The sequence below is a fragment of the Pseudoliparis swirei genome, chromosome 9 (assembly GCF_029220125.1).
Source record: "Pseudoliparis swirei isolate HS2019 ecotype Mariana Trench chromosome 9, NWPU_hadal_v1, whole genome shotgun sequence".
In the NCBI taxonomy this organism is placed as follows: Eukaryota; Metazoa; Chordata; class Actinopteri; order Perciformes; family Liparidae; genus Pseudoliparis; species Pseudoliparis swirei.
Window position 1 is genome coordinate 11,928,006 of NC_079396.1, and position 23,950 is coordinate 11,951,955.

The 23,950-nt window shown below is 46.9% G+C and overlaps 1 protein-coding gene across 6 annotated transcripts in view; it reads right to left on the reverse strand.

The window, feature by feature from the left end:
• Positions 1-23,950, reverse strand: part of rerea (arginine-glutamic acid dipeptide (RE) repeats a) — a 94,580-nt gene that overhangs the window by 2,263 nt on the left and 68,367 nt on the right. For 4 of the 6 annotated variants that reach the window (XM_056424264.1, XM_056424263.1, XM_056424265.1 and 1 more), the window contains 12 exons: positions 23,688-23,812; positions 22,572-22,671; positions 21,772-21,870; positions 13,509-13,589; positions 4,616-4,778; positions 4,417-4,509; positions 3,684-3,883; positions 3,276-3,437; positions 3,076-3,189; positions 1,681-2,990; positions 821-1,043; positions 6-729 (listed from right to left, as the gene is read on the reverse strand). In XM_056424264.1, the coding sequence (XP_056280239.1) occupies positions 6-729; positions 821-1,043; positions 1,681-2,990; positions 3,076-3,189; positions 3,276-3,437; positions 3,684-3,883; positions 4,417-4,509; positions 4,616-4,778; positions 13,509-13,589; positions 21,772-21,870; positions 22,572-22,671; positions 23,688-23,812 (3,394 nt within the window). Of the gene's footprint in view, positions 1-5; positions 730-820; positions 1,044-1,680; positions 2,991-3,075; positions 3,190-3,275; positions 3,438-3,683; positions 3,884-4,416; positions 4,510-4,615; positions 4,779-13,508; positions 13,590-14,354; positions 14,564-21,771; positions 21,871-22,571; positions 22,672-23,687; positions 23,813-23,950 lie in introns of those variants that run through there. The other 2 variants (XM_056424268.1, XM_056424269.1) reach the window with 2 other exon arrangements.

The window sequence follows — 23,950 nt, forward strand, 5'->3', positions numbered from 1 at the left end:
TTTACCTTGGTGAAGAGGATCTTGCTGGTGGAGGTGGAGGTGGGAGTGAATATGCGAGTGCTGGTGGTGGTGTGGCGTGACGTTGAACATCTGGAGGCGGGCGATGGGATCGTTGGCCACGGTGGCCATCCTCTCCGCATGGAGTCTCTCTGCAGCCAACCTCTCTGGGTAGCTCATTTCTGGCCGCAGCTGGGGCCCAGCAGCAAGGGCCAGCCGCTCGCGCTCTAATGGGTTCAGGCCCGGATGGAAGGAGGCGAAAGGGTGAGGGCCGGCCATGGGGGACAACGTCATGGCCCCGTGCCGGGCAAAGTGCTCCATGGGGTTTGTGGAGGGGTGAAGTGAGTCCATCTCCGGAGGCTTAACCTCAAAACCAGGTTTCATCCTTTCCCTCAGCTCCCTCTCGCGAATCTCCCTCTCGCGCATCTCCCGTTCCCGAAGCTCACGCTCCCGCATGGCTGGGTCGGCGTTGTAAAAGCTGGGCATGTGATAGGCCAGCAGCGGGTCTGAAGGGTTGAGGGACATGAAGAAAGGGTGGTTCCGATTGGAGGGGGACATGACGTGGGGCCGGGCGTACTCGCTGAGGGTGCGCAGGGCGGGGGTGTCGGGGCCGATGTACGGAGGCACCGCTGCGATGGACATGGGTTGGGAGTCATAATGTGCACGCATGTGGGCGTGGCTAACCATATGAGACTCAAGCATCCTGCTCTCGTGAGAGGAACTGGAAGCTTTCTGTGAAGAGAGGAACGCCACGTTACGTGAGATTTAAAATTTAAAAAAGGAACCACCGGCGGACAAAAGGTGGCCAAAGAAACCCACTCACCGCAGCTCGATCCGCTTCTTTCTCTCGTTCCCGCTCTCGCTCTTTTTCCCTCTCCCTCTCCCTCTCCCTCTCCTTCTCTTCCCGTAGTTTCTGCTCCGCTTCCCTCTTGGCTTTCTCCAGAGCTTCTTCTCGCTTCTTTGCCAGTTTAGATGAAGCCAGTGGAGTGAAGTAGTAATCTGTGCGAGAACACGAGTTGTAGCCGCGGTCCAGGTGCTTGTAGAACCTGTGGTCATGGGAGAGATAAAATATTCAATATTTACTCATCCAATATTAAAACAGGTTGTGCAAGTTCATGAACTCGTTATTGTTACAAACAAAACAAATGAGGCTAGAGAGACTTTCATGTTCGGTTCAGCCTGTTAAATGGACGGATAATGTTCCATTAGAAGGAAAGAGAGCTTATTTTATTAGCTTACGCTGTCTATTATTTACAAGGGAACAAACTCCCCTGGCAATCACTTTTGCCGCGAGGTTGAGCATGTATTAAAACCCTCATTGCTATTCATTGGCAGTCTGAGAGCCACTTAAGCACAAGGCAACTCCATATACTCATATTCAGAAGCCTCAGTTCACGCGCATCTCACAGTAATTAATCTCCCTGCTCTCCATCCCCAATAATTCCTCACCGTGAGCCTCACAGCTCAGGGCTAATCGTGGCGTCGGATGCCTGTTTCTCTGAGGACATTTGATTTGTTGCTGACATCAACACCTTTAAATCGGAAGGCAAAGACTCTTTGTTGTCGGATGTGTTTGGGAGCTGATCAGCAAGCAGCTTAACAGACAACTGATGAATAACAGTGGTGCTGTATGTTTTCTCCTTTTTGACGTGTTTGGGTACAAATTGGTGTTTGCAAACATACCGCGCCGACTGGCTGGCATGGCTGGGCGTATTGACAATGGTAGGCTCTGGGGAGGGGCTTCTCGGAGGGCGTGGCGGGCTCTCTGGCTCTTCCATCTCGTCCAGAGGCTCCTCTTTGATTTGTACAGGTGGGAGCGCCGGGCCCGGGCCGGCACAAGTGACCGAGGCAGGCAGCGGCATGGAGATGGAGGAGGGTGGAGCGGAGGAAGACGGAGGCTGGATGCCAGGCATAGAGTTCGACGAGCACGGGGGAGGGCCGGTTGGAGGTAGAACTGTATTGAAAGGATGGGACGAGAACGGCGGCTGCTGCGGCCCATTGGAGTGTGAGGCTGCTGGAGGTTGGTGGCTGGTTGGTGGGGGGAGGCTCTGGGACTGAGTGAGCACTGGAGGCTGCGCTGGTGGAGGCTGAAGCTGCTGCCCCTGAGGCATGAGCTGGAGTGGAGGTGGATGTGCTAATGGAGGATGGTGTGTGGATAACGAGCTGAGGGGCTTGAGGGCAGGAGGCGGCGGCAGGTTTGAAGGCATCTGAGGGAACGGAGGTGCCGACACGTGGGGTGGGTGTTTGTGGGACTGTGGGTGGAGTATCTGAGGGATGGGTGTCGTTGGCGGGGGCTTGATGTGAGACATGGACATTGGGGCAGGGGGAAGGGGCTGCTCTCTGGGAGGCTGGCCAGGCGGAGCAGATGACTGGGACTGGGACGGAGGAGAGTGCGGCCTCTGCTGCGACTGGACACACATCGGCAGGGGCGGGACCTGAGACTGACCCATTGGGAAGCCCTGAGGGGGCATGGAGAGAGGGTGAGGCATGTGTGGGGGGCCAGGCTGCAGCGGATGTGGAGAGGGAGGCATGGGCCCATGATGCGAGCTGGGTAACGATTGAGGTGGGACCGGGGGGCCGGGAGGCGGAGCCTGAGTCAAAGGTGAATGTGGGGAGGGGAGCCTTTGAGGGTGGAGGGATGCTCCTGACTGGATGAGAGACAACGGGATTGCCAAGGGCTGGGGAGGGAGAGAGATGGAGGCTGCTGTGGGGGAGGCTGAGGCTGTCGGCGGAGGCGGTGCCGAGGAGGCGGTCGAGGTGCCTGGCTGACACTGGATGACTGGAGGGTGCTGGCTCTGCAGGAGCTGCTGCTGCTGGGCTGACGAGTCCGAGTCACTTTCGTTGTCGCGGGGGCTGGGGATGCTCGGGGAGGAGCTCCGGTTGTCCTGGTCAATGTCTTTAGGATCGCTACTGAGCTCCTCGTTGATGCTGCGCCCATCAGAGCTCTCACCCTCCCCCTCGCATTCTGAGGGCGAGTCTGGCCGACTCAGCTCCTGAGGGAAAGAGGAGAGAGAGGGATGAGTGTCCGAACACAATGAAACGCAAACCCGAACAGAAAAGCAAAGAGCAGAGACTCACTTGTGTCTTGGACTTTTTGGCGCTGGCCCTCTCGGGCTCTTCTGTGTCGGAGGCGCCCTTCTCTCGCAGCCGTTTGGCACTCTTCATCGGTGAAGGAGCCTCCTCTTTAATCTTCTGTGGAGCAAAGCAGCGGCGCCATTAAGGTACATTTCAAAGGAGAAAAAGAAAGGAGCTTTTGGAGCAGTCTCTGCTGCTTTTACCTTGCTGGGCTTCTTCATGGAGTCGGTCTTGCTGTCTGTGCTGTCGGTACTCGCAGCGCTGGGAGAGGTCCGTCCGCTGGAGCGCAAGTCGTCGTTGGTGGGCGACGTTCTGCCATCAGGACTGCCCGTCTGCTTCTTACGACCACTGCGTAGCGTCGACATCTGATCAAAACAAACACAGTCAACATGAATCATGACTTGCATTGACTGAAGATGTTAAAAGTTAAAATCTAACTTTTTCTAAAAAAAATGGACGAGTGAACATTTCTGAAACAATGAATGTCAAAACTCTTCCTGCACTGCTTGTGTAGAGATGAGAAGCGTTTTGCTTTGTGGTTTGGCTCAAAGGATAACTTTGAGACTATGATGACTGAAGGTGAAAGTAGAGAGAGAGAGGAGTGTGCGTACCGAGCCTCTGTTCCGTCGGGTCCTCATGCTATGCTTCCCGCTGAGTCCATCCTCTTCCTCTTTGACAGGTTTGAACATAAATGGCGGCGGGTCCACGGGCTTCTCGATGGGGGGCAGCTCACCGTACTTCTTGAAGTGGATGCGGCAGTCTGTGCACAGCAAGATGTTCTCCCGACCCCCGTGGTGCCAGTCCTTGGAGGCTGAGGAAAGCCATTTACAGTTGTGAAATAACACAATCTCACAGGCAGTAACAAGAACACCCAACACACAGAAACGATCTCACAACTACAATAATATTGTTGAATATAGAGAATATCATTTAGTAAGTTAGTAGTAGTTAAACATGGAATGAGATAGATATTACTTTTCCTGAATCAATGGTAATGTAGGACTCTGTTCTTCCTAAATACTGCATTTACATTTGAGGTCTATGTGGGTCAACAATGTAAAGCCAAAGTTATTGGACACCATAGTTGTGATGGCAGTAACCTAAGTGTAATCAGATGGGTGCCTGGCACTGGGAGCCAGCTGTGTGGATAGAGGGGTTATGATAATGAGGTGGAGAGAGTGAACACGCTGTGGGCTCATGTCTGATTTGATCAAATTAGTCCTGACGTCTTCTGATGGCCATCTGTCACACAGTGTCTGGTGTGTGCAGACCTGCACTGATGCTAATCGAGACAGGAATAGCAAAGCAAGTCCAGATGACCAGCATGAGTAACTGATGCCTTACTGGTGGTGAAACAGTGGCGGCAGGCGTAGCCCTTCAGCTCCTGTTCGCTGTCTTCACTGTCAAAGTCATCTTCACTGGCGGAGCTGAGGTCCACTGGAAGAGAGCAAACACATTTCACATAAACCCAACACCAGAACACATCAGGCCACGTCTCCGCCTTTTCCCTTTTGCTTCCATTGAAGAGGTCAACTATACGTACAGAACTCGCTGGAGGGGGGCCGCGAGGTAGTGTTGACAGGAGTTGAAGCGGTTCGCGTCTTGATGCGACGGAAGACGGGCTGGCGGCGGTGTCTGCGGTGGGCTCGACAACTGGCTGCCTCGGGGGTCTTCTTCCAATAGTAGTAGAAGGTAATAAGCTCTCTCTGAAATGACACGGAACAGAAATTCAGTTAGAACGGACGAAGACAACACAACAACACAAACAGGAGGAAGAATGGGGGGGGGGGCATTACTTTGACTGCAAAGAGGTGTCTGAAATAAAACTCATTAAAAGGTATATTTAGACAAGTTGTTGAAAAACTGGAAATAGTCACTGTGAAATATCTGCAGTGGGGTTGAATAAAATATATGGAAAAGAAACATTGGCAGTCAGCGCAGTATTTCACAGTGAACGGCCATCGAGAGGATAAATCCATGCCAGGGTTTGCCGCTGGCCGGCCGTGTTTACGCTGTGGCCCTGTCTGTCCCAGGATTAGAGAGGAGGCGCACTGAATGCAGGGACATTAGGATCAGTGCATCGGTGGCTGCCTGGGTGGCAGGAGCTTGAATAGGAACAAAAGAACATGTCAGGCAGAGCTTTGGCGCTACAAATAGGGAGTGAAATGGCTCCTCGCCCCTTCACTTGAAGAGTCAATTGAACTTTAATCAAACATTCGGAGGGGCGCGCTTGCCAGAGAGCGAGGCGGATAAATCCAGTGTGCAAAAGGCCGCCAGGAAATCAATACCCAACTGAAACATTAACACATGCAATCATGGATCAGAAAGCACTTTGCTGATGCAGCGGGGGCATATTAGCTGCCGCTTTCCGGCCACACTCGTAATCCACGAGCCTTGAAAATTGGCGACAGGAGTCAGGCACAATTATGTAGTTTCCTGTGGGGCGTTGCCCTTTTCTCCCTCACTTGTTAGCGGCCCTGCGTTGACTCCATAACAAATTCATGAAGGTGAGATTGTTGAGCGAGCAGTAAGTCACCTGTAATCTTTACGGCCCAGAGGGCAACCATCGACTGTCTGAGGTCTGTTAAACTGCTGTTCAACAAAGCTGCCAGGGCTTAATGCCGATCGACTGTTTTCCTTCTTTGCTTCAGCTCAGAACTCCACATAAATTAGTCGTTGCATCGCTCTCTAAAATGCATCAACAGCTTTACAGTAACAATTTAACATTCTATCAAAATGTTCCTAAACAAACAATGGCAGGAAAGGACATGAAGAAATGGTGGACAGATGTATGCGGCTATGAAAAGCTTCTCACTCAACTCCTAAATGAATTATTTCAAAGTGCAATATTTAGCTATGAACCGAAACGTAAAGGTTAACTGCAGCTTTTACTTTGTATCTCATGAAATACAAAACTACTCGAGGCTCCTTGGTTTCCTTTTGTTTGCTGCGTGAAAACAAAGGCACGGGATTGGCCAGTGTTCGCTCCTTCATCACATACGAGTAGGTCTGTGACATTAAGGAGTAAAGTCGTTCTCAATCACGGCTTTGATTGGCAGAAGCAGCTCGACTCTGCGGGCTTCTGCTCGGTTAATAAGATCTCCCTTCATGTGGTTCTTAGGGGAATTTCATATCCACCAGTGGCTGCAGGACTCTTATGAGGCCAAGCAGTGTTACCGAGAGCACCTGAGCTCAAAGAAAGCCTCTCGCGTGTCAGGCTCCATGGAGGCGTTGTGGCAGAGCCAGTGCTCCAGAGTCAAAGTGCCCTGCGCTCCACAGCTTGTGTTTGGGCTTTTTGGACCTACAGACTGGTGCAGGTGAGCACATCTGGAGCACTGGGAACGCTTCCACATGTGGAAGCACAGCAGAGACAAATCAGTATGAATCCTTTAAAATACAGAAAGAACTGTTGGATGAAGAAACTGGAACATCTTTGGAACATTTAAAGTACGTTCTATTATACGAACAATAAGAGCAGAGCAGCTTTTGATACTAGATGATTATATGATGTTTTATGTTGCCATGTGTTTGTGCTTCTATTTCAGGCTTGTAACAGACCTTTCTAGGCGCTTCCTGTGCGCCTCGCTCAGGTGCTAACTGAGGGAAGGGAGGCGCCCTGATGTGAAATCTAATTGAAATGTGCAGATCAAAAGTGTCGAGTGGTGCCGGGCGCTGGCTTTGCTCTGGGCTTAATGTTCTCAGCGGTGCCTCTCGGCCTCCTCGCTGCAGGCTGACAACGACACGGCCTCAACAATAGCTTGGCAGACACGGGGAAAGGTCACCCTGCCTCTCCATCACTTGCACTGTGTCAAGTACCGTTACATTGGGCGGGGGAGAATGAAAACATGAGCCTGGGCTTCTGAATGGGAATTAACAGGTGCACTGATGAGCTAGTACGGCCAATGGAAAGGGAGAAACAAAAAGAGCAGCTTTCCTCAAGTCTCATGTCCTCTGGCCCGCCAATTAAATGTACACCAACAAAAGAAATATTTATTGTAATGTTTCAAAATATATTTTACTTTCACAAAGGATTGATGAAGATAGATGTATGCAAGACATCACGGGCCAAACATTCGATGTGTAGTGGAGTTATGACGTCTGCAGTTGAACACGGCATGTGGTTGAGAGGCTGTGTGCTGTAAATTAATGTCAAAGGCAGATTGACGTCAAACGTGTCCCCTGAAGTCGCTTAAGTACGATCTCTCACCCGGACTGCGGACTTGTCTCTCCCAAAGTCTCGTAGTCACGCTGCCATATGCCCACAGCAGCCCTTTGACTTTCATTGCTGTGAGTTTATTCTCCATGATTACGTGTACAATGACGTTATGTACTTATTGAGGCTTCAGAGGAAAGTTGCCTCTTCATAAAATGATGACAGAACCTGAATTTAGACCAGTTGGACGGCACCCGCTAAATATTCATGAAGTACCTGAAATAGAAATCTAGACTGGCCCTGGCCTCCGCACCATAATTTCCCCGCAGTGCTCTAAATCACTGCAGAGCGGTAGAGAGTGGGCTGCCGCTCCACATTACATGAGATAGTGACAACATAAGCTCAGTATTATGAGGCCTTTTAGACTGCTTCCCTCTGCAGGAGCTTTCTGGCCAGTGGATTATCCGACAAGGAAAGGGCTTACCCTCATATCACGACACTCAGGGCTTCCATTCCAGTTGTTGCCACTTAAAATGGTCGTCTACACGCGTGTGTACGTTTGTGCACGCACACGTGTGTGAGAAATTGTCAAAGGGTTGAAGATTATGTAAAGCAATGTTTCTTCACTCAACCATCTCTAAGAAACAAGTTCTACATCATCTGGCAAAGATTTGTGCTCTTCTTCTATATATTGTAAAAATGATATCCTGAAGTCTTCAGAGTAAGAGCTGAACGTCCTTTGCTGGCATATAAATACACTTTTACAATGTATATACAAATAAGTTAGAGGTTAAAATGCGCTTTAACCTCATCATTCAAATAAAAATCGATTGAATTAATGGCGAGTGCACTTTGAAGGAAGAGTCTACAGGTTTTTTACTCACGTGTTGTAAACCACCCTATGTCCCTGTTTGGAAGATATAGACTGAATCAGGTTCACCGTGAAACCTCCGCAGCCTGCAGTTGAACTGCTGGTGGGAGTGCAGGTTGAGGCCGAGTGGGAGTGCGGGAGCGTCCACTGGGCTCGGTGGTCCTGTGAGGCTGAGGGCTAAACTTGTGTATTTACACCCTCATCCCCTCTCAGGCCCAGGCCTGAACAGATGGTTTCTGTTTTTCCTGGCAGATTTGTGACAAAGAGCCACAAAAGGCCCCTGCTTTGACGTGAAGCCAAACGGTTAAGGCCGTTACTGGCAAGAGCAGGGGAAGGAGGAGAGAACTGGGGAGAGTTGACGAGGGGGAGGGCCGAGTGTGAAGGAGAGCCGAGACGGAGCCAGAACGAGCCAGTCGAGGATAACAATGGACAATCGACATAGAATCCAACCACAACCCTCCCGAAAAAGAAAAATCTCTGCAAATAAAAGTCTCTGCCTGAAACTTGAGTGTGTTGGGCAGCAACGCGCGGGGAGCATGTGATGTCTGGGCTCTGCTGGCTGATAGCGAGTTGTGTAAACATCCATTAGTGCAGCATGAACCTGTGCTCCTCCTGCTTCCTCCACAGTCTGCAGCCGGAGAAGGGAGGACGGCTTCCTGATTCATTTCAGTGAGGTGAAAGGGGGCATTTCTCTTCGCTAAATCAAACCGCGGTTTAATCATTATGTATGTGCTCAACGACCGGGCTTGGGATTCCTCACCGGCCATGACAGGTTGAGTGCATCATTTCAGTGAGTGCTTGACTTTTCTATCATCCTCATGCTGATTGTAACTGTGCGGGGTACCTCTCTACACACGCAGGTCACATTCAGATGTGTGATGCCTGCCAGGTCACATGCCATGTTCCTTTATCTCGAGTCTTTTGAGATTATTGTTGCATCTTTAGCTCATGTAATCTTTATAGGACACAGATGACAAAAAACTATTCAATGGGAAAAATACGTAGATACAAAATGTGATTTTTTTTTGCAAGATTATAGGTCTCTGGCGAATACCAGGTCAAATGAAAATGATGTAGACTTTAGAGTTGTGGAATAGTGGAAGGACCTTGGCTGGTGGAGCAGAGTGCACGTGATCAAAGGAACGCCTTTCTGCTAGGAGAATGACTGAATAAGCTCTGCTTTCACAGGTCAGGGATGCACATGCTGAAGAATCAGCACACGTGTTTTTCCCGCTGTAAGCGCTTTTGCCAATGAACGCAGATTGGATGGCGACAGTGCCTTTGTGCTGGAGGGCCGATCCTGCATGTTCTGCTGATAAGGTAGTCCCCAAAAACCACAACATGAAGCTTACCAAAGAACTCAATGACACAGGGAGCTCCGGCTCGCCGTGCCCCGTCTATTAGGCTGAAAAAAGATTTTGTGCACACTCTGCCTGTGGTCGACTAAAGGAACATCAATACGCGCCAGTTGAGCTTCCATCAGCCGACAGCAATTTCACTGCCTCAACAAGTTATATCGTTTACCAAACACGAAAGCTGTTCCGTCACACCACTGACAGCTGCTGCCAACTGGACCAGGCCCCTGTAGTTTGTAGCTGGTTTAATTAGTGTTTGAACCAAAGTATTTATAATCACAGTCATCCACAAGGTCCTGGCTGCTGAGCTAAGGACATGGCAATGAATTCAATTTGACGTTTGTACAGATTGTACCAGGGCAAACATCTGCTGCGAGGTTGTGTTGAGAACACTGTTCTCCTGTTGGCCATCCTGCAAATGACAGGGCCGGGGGAGCGGGGGAGGGGGGGGAGCGAGCTCTCTTTTCTCAGAGAGAACAAGATGCTGCAAGAGCCGCTCAGCATATCCCCGCCGGGTTAGTCCGATCGTCGACGCGAGCAGGGCAGCGTTTGTTAAACCCGACATAGAGCTCAGGTCAGCCGTATGGCCTTAAAGTCATCGGCATGCCCTGCGGTCAGCTTCACCTGCCGCACAGCATTGTTTGACTTGTGTGATGTCAACAAAGACCAAAAGTCACTCTGGGGCTACACCTTTGTTAGCTTTTTTAAAAACACATCGCATCTGTTTTTTCCACCTGCCAAAACAAAGCCGGAGCCAGCAGCATAAAAGTGCTGCTATGAATCATTTGAATGTTTTAGTAACTTGACTTGCAGCTGGTGTGTTGTCGTGGTATGTGCCGAAAGTATTGCTGACAGTAGATTCATAGGAATAAACTTGTTTTGATTATTTTACATTTAAATTCTTCACACATTTGAAAAGACAGACAAGAATGCAATAGGTTAAGTCCATTGGTGCGAATTCTAATTTTATGCCCGTAACTTAAATATTTAAACATGGAGTAAAGTCACAAGAGAATAACCTACAGGATGGAGCCTCGAGGTAAAAATGAACTGATTCATTCACAACGAGCTTTTGTTCTATGCTTGTAAATTGTTTTCCGTTGCCTCGTCTAGTTGATCAGCTTATAGTTGCTCTGTGTTCTAAAGTAAAGCATGTTTATGATCCATAAATGCATAACACAGCGATATTAGTATAAAGTAAATAAATTAGTTAATTGATTTATAATCTATAAACTGTACTTAGTACATTGGCAACAACTGATTGTTCAGTATTTGACTAAATTCCCCAAATAGTTAAATACTATGTTCTCATTTGCTCTTGAAAATATGCAATATAACTGCAGTACTCTATTCCACCAGGGAAGTGGTTTGGGCTCTTTCTCATTGGATCTAATATTCAACTGTCACTTTGTCTGTTTGGCTGCACAGCAAACTGAGCTAGAGCTGACACTAATCTAGTGAACAAATACTTTGTGTTGATATCCTCTATGACCACGCTTTTATGAAAACCCCTCCAGTGAGAATATCAAGAGCAGAGTTATCCGGGAGCTGCCATTTCAGCATATTCAGTCGTTTAAGCACTGGAAGCAGCATGCTCATGTTCCATGACGTCCTCTCTTCAGTGAAGCAAATGGTGGCAGCAAAGCTCGCTGCAGACGGTCAGACGACACACCCACTTCCCCCTCTGGGCCTTTATGTGACTTTATATAAAGCATTCCTGAGTGCGAGTCAGGCCTGGTGTGTTTACACAGCGCTGGGTGCTTACCCGTCATGCCGGGTGTTTGAGCCGCGCTGGCGCTTTAGGGGCAGCGCGGCTAATAAGGGCGAGCGAGAGAACCGGTGAGGGGCAGACGCACCGCACTGGACCTCTGGATGTCAGCCCGAGGGCTTCATGCTCTCCAACAGTGGTCTGGCTAGGACTCACTCCTTTCTGCATGGCTTGGCATGCAAGCATGGAGATAATGGGAACATCTTCATATCATTTTTACAGGAGCTAAAATATAGCGATAGGATTTGGGATTAAGCAGGTAGGAAATAAAATAAGCTTTATATAGTATTCACTAGCTCAGTGAATACTATATAGCAAGTTCAATCACAGGCAAAGAGTTTATTTGTTGCTGAGTGACGACAAGCCGGGCTGTTTAGTGTCTCTATCGAGCGAACGCCCCATATTGCCCCTTCTCCTCTCATCGCGGCTACCCTCCCCAGGCTCGCCGTCATTTTCTTCTCTTTTCGTATGTTTAAAGGGTAGTTTATTTTCCATTTGGAGGGGGGAATGAATCTCTCTGCTCTGTGGTAGAGGAAGGCCTAGATCCTGGAGGAGGTCTATTACCTCTCCTGCCAAGGAGACTCCCCCTCCAGGTTGAATTACATTAATACCTCCTTTATAGCCAATCAAGTGGACTAGTCGTATGTTTCAAAACCAGTCACAATAAAGAAACCTCAGTGAGGAAACTGTTCGTACGCTTTAATCTCTTATTCAAAAAGGTCCAAATTGGTTTGGAGGAATAAAAAAATGTAGCACAAAGGTGGTGACACTGACGAGTTCTTAAGTACAAATATAACATGATATTTAGGGCGTGTTTGAGGAGCAGGGCTGACATCTCACAGCAGACAGGGAAACGAAGTGGCAGGAAGTGTGACAAACACCTTTGACGTCTGCGTCAGCACTGTATCTGCACACTTGCAGCAGGAGCAGCCTCACAGAAACAGCGAGGTCTGCACTGCTTCGTGAATCAAAATGCATATCGAAGAATTATTTAACAGCCAAGTCAAAGATGTGGAGGACTTTGAAGCCACGCATGTACAGCATGTTCCCGTTATTGCCTCTTATAGGATAGAGATTAAAGAATGAACCACTTCTAAAGCTCTGAGAGTTTTCCTTGTGCAGATATAACCAGAAAAATAATAAAGTAAAATGCTGTAAGTCAGCTTAAAGACCAACAGCATGAAGGCTATGTAGTTGCTCAGTTTTGTTTTCAGCATAAGTCACATTTAATAAGGTTGACGGCTGTTTTTTCATTGTTGGTTGTACCATGAAAAAAGTCAAATGCAGTAATGATTAACACATTGACGCTTGCACACTCTCGCACACATAAGAGGGAAACTCCCGTTAACAACACAATTACAACAATTCTGTAAAGCACAACACACTAAATCACTGTCTCTTTTAATCAAAGATGTTGGATCTTAAAACCACCGAGAAAGCAGAGGCATAATGTGAGAACACACATTATTTAAGATATACTAATTTAATCCTCAAAATAGTTTAAGGCACAATAATCTGTTTCATGTAAACTGAAGAGCACGGTACTTTACAATGACAGCAACTTATTCAAATGATACCGTCGAAGCTTTGTTGACACCGGTGATGGCAGCTAACAAAATGTGTCAAAGAAACACACAAGATGATTTTACAACCTGAACTTAAAACCTTGATTCATGTATGTGAACACATCTTAATATGTTTATTATACAAAATGATAGATTAGGCCTTTAAGAGAAAGCAATGTATTCTCAATTTGTAACAAATATTTTCCTTTTAAAGCAAAACTATTCTTGCCTGTTGTGCACTTAAAAACATCCCGCCGTAACCTGCTTTTTAATCCCCGTGGTAGCCATTATGCTGCACTTTAGAGGAAACTAAAAGTTGGAGAAAATGTAAAAAAAATGAAGAAAAATCCAGCGCTGCTAGAACACTTTTGAACAACTAAAGCAGGCCGCCCTCAGACTAGAGACGTGATGTGCTATAAACAGTGGCTTACATCACATCTGCACAACTTGTTTACTACTTACTTACAAACAGAGCGTGCTAACTAATGTTCGGCGTGTCAACTGTAGGTTTCAGTGATCGTCTGTAAAGTACATTTAGAGACAATACTGCAGCAGACGGTACTTACTTATGATCAAAATATTCCCCCAACAATGTTTCACTGCTCCTGCTTTCCACGAGTTATGAGCAAACCACATGCAGCTCGTTTCACTCATGTCAGGACTATTACACAAATAACACACACAACTAAACTTCCACAGCGTAGGGAGATTTAAATCGCCTCACCGTTTCTTTGTTGGGCAGCAGCTCTTTTCGGATCCTGAAGAAGTTTTTGCCGAACTGTCTCAATCCTTTAATGAAGCGCTTCTGCAATGTTTCACAGAGGGAGAGAGAGAGAGAGAGAGAGCGAGAGCGAGAGTGAGAGCAGTTAGTATCTGTGAAGTCAGCCCCACTGTAACCGCATGAAGTTACAGGCTCACACCACGAAAACAAAACACCGCTTTCATTTCGCTCGTCTGTGGTCGGGGAGGTTGGATGTGGATCTATAAATCTCTGTCGCCGTTCAAACTCCGGAGAAAACACAGCCGTGTCAAAAAAAAGCAAAACAAGAGAGGAAATGACAAGCGAGGTAGAGAGACGCTCGAAGAAAATACAGTAAAAAAAAAAAAATTATAATTATAATTTATAATAATAATTTCCCGAGAGAGCATGATAGACAGTGTCCATGTTGAATGTTTTGTTAGTGAATAGTGAAAAGTTTAAAGTCAAAGCCTAAACTTAGGAGTTGTACAGCCAATGCGTCACTGTGCGTGGTTTTCTATTCCTGTCTGAACATTGGGTCTATTTCAACAGCTCAGAAAAACATGGCAACAATTTTTTTAAATCAACAAATACACCGTCGCATGAGTGAACGGAGATGAACGGCATGACAGAAATTGCTACTTTATATTCGCGGATTCACTTTGACACGAAAACTCAACGCGATCCCAACACCTCGCCCCGAGGAGCACACAACAACAACAGCAGAAATAAATAAACGGGCAAAAATCGGAACAACCTAAATGCATTTATTCTCCTTTAAAGAGCCTCAGAGCGCGAGCCACAAGAAGCGGAGGCTGAACACATTCATACCCAGAGAAGCAGACATCCAACAGATTTACTTTCTGGCTCCGGAGGCGAGCCCCGGTCCTCACGGATCCGTCTCCACCAAGTAACTCCAGCGGCACGCAGGGGAAAGTCCTCCGGGCGCGCGGCACGGAGCTCCACGGCCAGCCACACGTAACGGGACTAGCACGGGCACAATCCACAACGGCTCCAACCGCACATTGCTTGTTTTTCTCCTTTTCGTTTTACAAGCAAGAAATAGCTTGTCACTCTGTGCTCTTCCACTACAAAGGGGAAGGCTTTACATGTGATCTTTCTGCAAGAGAGCCTCTGGTTCGCGGTCGGCTGGAAAACCCGGAGCGGAGTCGCGGGCTTCATGTCGGTGTCGCGCACGGTGCACATTTCGGGCTCGTTCCCGATCCTCTCGCGCTGCGCAGGCAGAAGCAGCGGGCTCGCGCCTCTAAACCTCCCCCCACCCCACCCCACACACACGGGGACAGCCGGCCCACGGAGAGTTATTCAAGCTCCGCCAAAGCGGCCCCGACTCATCGGAACGGGAGCTGCGGCGAGTCCTTTAAAAGCGCGCAGAGCTTTGGGGCGAGCGCGCGCACACACACACACACACACACACACACACACACACACACACACACACACACACACACACACACACAGAGGCGCGCACACGCAACGAGCTGCCAGCCGGAGAGGGGAGGCAGGCTGGGAGGACGTGTGCGGAGGAAGGTCTCGGAAATGGTGGAAGGAGACAAGCGAGAGGGGAAACCAGGCATGGAGTTCCTCCCGGGTGGTGGGAGTTCAGTTTCCATGTCATGTTCGTTACGTAACCAGAGGTTGTTTACACGCCACGATGTTGGTGGGGAACAAACACCAGATTTACAGAAGTAACACAGGCAGCTGCAACACACAACTATCCCCAGGAACTACATTTAAAAGTATAAACCAGACTAAATACTCAAACTTGGCCGGACCAAAACGTTAGATGTAAAAGAGCTGACGAAGAGAAACTCTTCCTCATCAGCGACATGAGACAGCAGTTCATTTGCATTAATCAGACCGAAGGTGTAGCGGTTGATTAGCCAGTAGATGGAGCCGTCTCCAACACAAGCTCTGCCCCCCCCCCACATCTTACACCCATCGCCAACCACTGGAGGGGTTAGCAGCAGGTTACCATTTGGACTGTCAGTCACATTTACACAGAGCTACATATGACCAGTGGGACGCACCTGCAGAGACTCAGGTGATGAACACCAGACAACAAAACCAGGTGAATATTCACGTGAGATATTATCTTGTTTGTGTGCAAAGTTTCAAGGAGGATGCAGCAATATGTGAATCATCCCGAGTGACACGTTTTAATAATGTGTTGAATGTCTCTTTAGCAGCAGTGGAGGTGAAGGCGCTGCGTCTCACCCCCGAGGTCGTGGCTCTGCTGTGATTAAAGAAAATTCTTCTTTTTTTTGTGAGAGAAAGCCGGAGAAGGATGAAGAGATACTGAGTGTCAGCAAGATAATTAAAGGTGAGTAAGTATTCTCAGAAGAGGAAGGCCTTCGATTTTTTTTTTTAAGACGGAGGGCGATTCTGCTGACCGAATCGAGAGTGGTTTCACCTCGAGGGAACGCACAGGAGAAGAGTTTGGATCGAGATCTCCGGCCTCGCAGTGACGGCAGGACTAGTCCATGACGAGACCTGCTCATGCAGCCCGAGTGTCTGTCCTCATTATGTCCCCTTAATTATGTTCCCCAACTGTACTATTTACACAGTCTGCCCGTCCGTCTCCATAGAGGAGCCGTGTGCTCGCTCCCTCTCTTCTCCCCCCTCCCTTCCGTTCTCTTTCTCTCGCCGGTTCCCTCCTCCCCTCTCTCTGCACATCGGCTCCAGTCCTGGGCTCACTGCTCGCCAGCCCAGCTAATAAATCATCCGCCAATCTGCTCCCTGAATCGCTCTGCCCCTGCTCCAGCCCTCCGTTGCTAGGCAACACACTGGTGGAGGAGGGGCTGAGAGTGCAAGAGAGAGCGAGGGAGAGAAGAGGAGGAGAAGAGGGGGCTGGGTGGAAGCGCTATTAAATTGCCATCCGCTGTGCAGAAACAACAAGCTTCTCTCTCCCCGAGTGCGTTTCAGAGAACTGGCGCTTTTCGCCCGCCCTAAGTTTCCTTTTGGAGACTAACAGAGCACTATTGTGAGGCCGGAGAGGAGACGTATATAAAGGGAGGAGGAGAACGAGAACAAATTATTCAATAGGCCATTGTTGTGTGTGCGCACTTCCTGCTTGAGAGTTGATTGTTGGGAGTTGTAAAACTGGTTGAGATAATGTGCACAAAGATGGTATCAAGAGGACCAACGGGCACCGGCGCACACATGGGACATCATTCCTGCTAAATGTCACTCCATGACAACACGGACACAAGGCTGTCCAGCAGCAAACAAAGACACTTTCACTCAATATGGAGTAATTATACTTGACTTGTTGTTAAAAGATGACCTTTTAAAGCCTGAAGTGTATAAACCCGGAGAGCCGAGGACAATCAGCCGGCGAGCCAAAACCAAAAAGGGAAAAAAAAACACTGCTGTCCGCTATGAAATATCAGCTAGTAATAAGATTGGCCACGGGGTGCGGAGAGGAAATCATAACATGCTTGAAGAAGAGCGGGGGAGAGCGCAGTGACAGACACTAGACTACTCACGTCCTCTTTGCACTGACGCGACACATATAGACACAAATCTATGTCGATGTCAAAGGAAACATGCGCTTCGATAAGAAATCCTTCTTTCAAAAAAACAACAAGAAAATACTTTTTTATTTCCCCTGCTAAAAAACACAAAGATCTTCTGCCAACTTCGAGCAGGCAAAGAAACGTCCGGCGCCGCCTTCCGCTTGCACCGACACAAAAGGTGACAGGAAATTCCAGCACACACCCATCCTGCTATTTAGTTACTAAACAACCCCAAACCGCTTTGCTGGCACTGGAGCGCGGTTGACACTCAAGCGTTACTAATGCAGACGGATCTCCCTCTGCAGACCAACATCTGAAGGAAAGCTCGCTCATCTAACTTTAATATAATCTGCCGCCTGCAGCAGGGGATGCAGGGCGACATGTTGTGTTTCATCCGCCCGCGGTGTTTGTGGTTGAGCCGTGTGTTTTAAGCCCGTAGGCTTTTGTTCAACCACTGGGGGGCCCCTACTCCAGCCTCTCCCTCCACCTCCGTGCTGTCGGCCCCCTGCTCCAGCCATCCATCAGCTAAAGACACAGCCGCTGATAAGCCGCGGCACAGTGCAGCTGGGCGAGGAATAGATCAGCCGCCCTTTCTCTGACATGGCGACACACAGCTCGACTGCTGCTGCTTTTTATTGTTTATATGGCACCTCCTGTTGGCCGATGCATTATTAGCACCACTTATTTACAATCAGGAATGACAGCAGCTGCATTGGAGGAGACAATGTCATTATATTGAGTTTGCGAGTGAAAGAATCCTTTGATGGCCTCCCCCCCTTCTGCTGCAGGAAGGGAAGGTACAGACGACGCAACACAGGAGATATTTAAATGAATAATTTATAGAATAAAATATTTGTATTTGACACTCCTGAGAGGCACATTATATCTTAAGATGGCTTGAGGTGGGACAACCAATGCATCTGCTCGGTAAGAATTTAAGGTTTAATATTTGCATTATCCCTTGTGTTGCTTTGTCAATTTTTTGACGATTCAAATAACCCCCTCCTCCCCTTTATATTTAATATTTACTTTTTTATTTTACCCTTGGAGGTCAATATGACCCAGCTATTAAAATTAATAGAAATTAATTTTGTTTTTATAGTTTTGAGTGTGTTTTGTGTTGTTTTTTGTTTTTGTTTGAAGAACACCGACATTAAACATTATTACATTGAATGAATTGACCCGAAGGCGACAGGAGGGTTAAATATATATACACACACACATATATACACACACGCATTTTCGGTCATTTCTGTTCAAAAAAAAGAATGGATTCTTTTATCATAGTTTATTAATGAACTGAACACAATAAACCTATTATTATCATCATCATCATCATTATTGCCGTAAAGATCATTTTAGGTGGGCGGAGGGAGGTTGGGTGTGAGATGAGGAAGGGTATTGATGGGTGCGATGGGTTTTTAAATTATTCTGACATTCATAATCCTGCTATAAAAGATGTGGGTTGTGGAAAAAGATAGATACGGTTGTGGTTACAAAAAACAATACGTAACAAAAGTGACGCCTGTTACTGTGCCGCCTTTTGGTTTTCCAATGCCGTCTGTTCAACCGATAACCACATTATCAATATTGACAAAAACTTGATTCGCCATTTTAAGGATTCTACAATTGTTGATCCACTCCCTTATTTCATAACGTGACACATGTGCCAGCATTGTAACCCAACACATGCATCATGGTGTGTCTGCAGTGGCCAGCTGTAGCACCGGAGTCACCGAGACGTGTTCATTAACCATCGAATAAGTTGATGATCATATCCTGTCCGCTCGTTGTGCAACAAGTGGGTGTTCCGACAGGAGAACTCCTCAGTGTGGTAACATTATTGTGCATCAGCGCACAAGTCAAAAACATGCAAAGAGGATTTTTTTGTTGCACAAAAGGATGTGAAGAGAGTGAGCAGTGAGCACGGAGTTGGCTTCTGATAAAACACACAGAGAAAAGTGTTCTCAGACTTCTGAAACAACAGAAGACTATTCCACATCCGACTGTCTGCCCTGAATAACAGATTGCGTTCCCCTTTTCTCTGTGATTAAACGACCCACTGCTCTACCCTCCACAGCTGCACGGAGGGGAAGCACCGCAGTCGATGTGCTGACATATCGGTGGTTTTAGATTTAAATGATTTCAGAGCCTAAGAGATTTTCTTTTGATGCAATCTATAGTAACTTTAATAACTATCCCTTTACTGATGCATAACAGTTTGACCGGGGCTCACATCAAGGTGATGGAGTTGTAATAATAATCTCACAGTAAGACATTGTTCAGGGGTTGACTGGAACACATCTCACTGAAGTGAAACTCTTTTCTCTGCCAGCAAGAAGACAATTAAGTTGAAACAAACACTCCTTCGCAGTGTCACGTCCGTCATCACAGCAATGAAGCGTCTTAGGAACGATCGTGGCTATGGTCCCATCTGTGGGGACACATTATAAATATTTTTCTATAGTTAGGGAGTTGAACCGAGGCTCAGGATTATGTTTATGGCAGCAGCTGCAAACGGAGAGAAGAGAGGTGGAGCGGGGCAAGAGAAGTCAAAGGGGCGGGGTGGGGGGTGGCAAGTCACCCTGCAGACAGGCGAGTTCTGTCATTTCAGCGGTCGCCGCTGTCACTTTTGTTTACATCTATAAAGGAATGCAGGGCTGGGGTGAAAAAAAGAGCAGGCAGGAATAATGAAGCTCGTTCTGGAGGGGATGAGAGGCAAGAGGAGAGGCGATAAATAAATGAAGAGCGGCAGTGTCTCCGTGAGTGTGTCAAGGTTGGAGCTGCAGTTACACCCGTCACTCAAGGCTGCAGCGCTGAAGAGGCACCACTGGTGATCGGATCGCTGAGAGCTGACCACCAAGCTGCTGCCTCTCCAGGCTGTGGACACTGTGGGGCAGGTGGAGCACCAACGGCCTGCTGACCGCCTCCACCCGCAGACGCCACTGAACAGCGCGCTGGACTCCCCGACAACTCTGCGGCCGCCTCGACCCCGGCTGCAGAGTTCATTATATGGGCTCAGGACAATAAATCAATGTTAGCGACTTTAGGTTCAATATTATGGTAATAATATAATCATAGATGGTAACGGTAGCTACATTATTTTGTCTAAATTTCAAGCAGGCACCATTTCTTAGCTGGGTATAAAGGTTTTTGTTTAGAGTTTGATTTGATGTCATGTAACAGTGGACTACAGGCATTTAACATGAATTTGATGATATATGAAATTTGTATACATTTGCTATGTTGTGGTAAACAGGCTCGAACAATAAATCCCACAGGCCAATATATCGAGTGTATACACTTTGTTTGTTGGCCGATAATAATAAACTATAAATGATATCACAGAAATGTCAAACTAGGCTTAAAGTTATTTAGATAGTAACATAGTTTATTAATAGTTTGTCTACCAGTTTGTTTATCTGAGGTATATTTTTATACTGTAAAATGTCCCGATCAGTATGAGACCTGGGCACAATTATATAGAAAAAACAATGTGAGGGATCTGCTGGGATCAAGATTGCCGATATACCGTTATGAGATTTTCCCACATATCATTATCGGTATCGTCACTCAGAATATATTAGGGTACATCTTTACACATGAATAACATCGCAAAGCAACATTTCTCTCTTATTAAAAGTGAAATGCTGAAGTGATTGTTTCATTGTCTGAATGCAGCTATCTACAACTCCTACTGCGCATCTTTGACCAGTGGTCTTTGTTAGACCGGCTGTGGTAGTGTGCGGCTATGAAGCCTCATCAACACGCCCGGTACCCGCTCTGATCCTCCTCCTCATCATCATCATCACCATCACCATCACCATCACTTGGCGCCAGCAAGCGTACATAAATGAAGGCGAGCTCATAACTGGTCTACAAAAGGATAGCGGAATTAATTTGTTGTGATTTGCTGCGGTCCTGCCGCGCGCTCTGGCTTTATTCAAATGTGCCCATCATGTTCAATTACAAGACAAACACTTCAGTGGATCCGAGTGTCTGGATTCAAAGCTCAACAAACGACTGCCAAGCTTCAGCATTAACAAACAATATCAAAGTAGGAAAACAGAGGAGGAAAAAATTGCTGGAAGAATTGTCGTGGTGGAAGCCTCGTGTTTCCCTCAGATCTTCAGTCAGATCAGTCGTGTGATCTTTTAAATGGGAGTGTGTGTGTGCACACACATGTAGGGCAGTGTGTCGTGAAGCATCCAGGCAAAAGCCGCAGCTCTCAGTTGTTTTGACATGGTGTTATCCGGCACTTTTATTCTTCCTTCCTACCTGTTCGTGTTGAATCGTTTGATCTGAGAGGAGCGCTGCCATTTTCTAATTCTAGCCATTCAACAGCTGCGGTGAAATTCACATCTAAATTCAAATGGCGGCTGACATTACCAGCCCTCAATCTTTTTCCCCTTGCAGACTTCCACACTCAGGATTCATTGTGTGGGTGATAAACAGGATGCAGCTGCTCTTGGCCCTCGGTGGAGCTGGAAACCGACGAGTGTTTTTACTGATGTCTGGTGAGACTGGGCCAAGAGCCCCGTTTTAACTCTCTCAACAGCTCCCTCTAAAGACACAAACCAAGCTCTGACAGACCGATGCTTCCACACAAGAAATACTAAAATCAAGCAAACTATACAATACCCATAATAACTAAATTATATTTGTTGTGTGCGCCAACTTGTATCTTTTAAATAATAATTGTTCAAGCTTACCACTTCATCCTCAGACCAGCACTTCTCTATCAGTTTGGGTACCGGCTTCTTCACCAGACGCTGCAGAGCTTTTCCTGCATCATAGCTGCTCTCGTGAAGCTGAGGACATCACAACAAAATGTCAGCTTCTAATTCGGTTTTATACAGTAATTAAATAAATATTTACTCAGATGCCAACTTTTATTGCAGTGACTCAAGAGGGACATTTTGAGCTGTATTGACACATTTTATGGAGCGGATTTGTATTACAAAACAGATTCGACGTCTAAGAGTGGCTGAACCTTTTACGACTAAAGATTTATTTTTTAACATCGGGAATCCGCCTAGAAATAAACAAAACAGTGACAAGCAATCGGCGTGCAGCTTTAAGCCCTGTGTCATATTCGATTGGGTGAAACAGGCGGCGCTGGAGCTCTTTCTCTGAGAATAAACACGCATTACTCATTGGAATTGCAAATAGAGAGGAAGGTCGAGAGACAATGACCTGCCCGCTATGTTAATTTTCCAGTTTATAGACTCGGAATATAAATGCCCTGTTTATGATGATTCTAATCTCTTTCTTGTGCTCGATTCCTCGGTATTCATTGTCAACGTGACAGACAAATCTCTCATTCCGCCTAATGCATTGTAAACCTCTGAGGGGGGGGTTACTACAGGGGGGCTCAGGGGCCGTATCACTGCCCATCACCGCAGAGCTGCATCGGCGCTCAAATAACAGAAGAGAAACGAGAAGTCTTCTCAACTGCAGTGACTCCACGACGACGTGGTTTTAGGGTTGGACTTGTTGCGTGGCGACTTACAGTGTTAAGTGCGTTTAAAGTAGTGTCATCTCGAGAGGCTGCTAAACACCCGTCTTCTGTTGAGCCGCCGTCGCACATCCCTGCAAAGGCAGCCATGCTCCTGTGGACACAACACATATGAAAGCCACATGAAAACATACACACGATTACAGAGCGGGTTTTATCTCCCTTAACTGACATTAATGTCCATGTAGGTTTTTACTTTTTTTACTTTAAATCATGTCTCACATATGTCTTACGTCTATAAGCAGGGTACCTCAACTGATTTTCAGCTCAAACTTTAACAGTGGTGGCGAGAAATTACAAATGGCGTAATTAAGTAGACAAGAAGTATACTATTATTAATACTAATTACTAATAATCTAGGCCATTGGGCAAAACCGCAAATGTTTTGGTGTCCTTAAAAAGCCTGTTTGGTGTTCCCTGCTTTTATGTATATGTATACACACACATTAGTGGTGCAACGGATCACAACACTCACGGTTGTTTGGTTAGCTGTCCACAACGCTTCAGAACATCTCTGTTTCGCCAACATGCCAAAAATCTAAATTCTAAATGACGTACTTTTACTTTGTTATAGTCATTTTGTATATATTTTTTTTCTTCATAAAAAAAAAAAAAAAAGCTATGGAAATAAAAGATTGCATTTTTTATTGATTAAAATAAATCTTGTCATTAGTAGCTTTAATGATGTATCATGAGCTGCTGAAAGCTTAATGTAAAAAGGTCATAATTCATCTCTAATATCCATTTATGTTGCTGGGAAAACATCTCCTTCAAACAACTGCATTTAGTTTCTCACCAACACTTCGTTTTACGACATTACATGCGAACACATAAGTTAAAATGTACCTACTCCCAATCCTCATTTTCACTAAACAGAGCCTGAACGCATCATTTGCTGCCACTGTTACTAGCTCAATTTCAATGTCAATTTCAACCCGGATTGGTTGTTTACAATGCAACATGAACTACGCTTTGATCAATACAGGGAGGGCAAAGGCACCGTTTGGGGTTACATATTTTTGACCTCCTTGCTGAGAGTTTTCTCTTGAACGTGTTGGTTAGACCTTGCAGCCCTGCAGGACCTGAACCCCTGTCTCTCTCTGTTCTCACCTGGCGGCTCGAAGGTACATGAGGAGATCACAGTCATTGACCCCCGGCATCCAGACCAGCTCCTCGTTCTCGTTCACGGCTTGGCCACCAGGAGAAGGGAAAGGCTGCAGCTCAGGGAGCTTGGCCTAATTAGGTCCAGGGAGAAGGAGAGGGAGAGATGGTGTCACACTACAAATAGCAAGCAAGCTTGAACAAAATATCAGCTTTCAACCCTCTGTCATCGACTTTTCACTGAGTGGCTGCAGGGACAAGTTACCGCCACA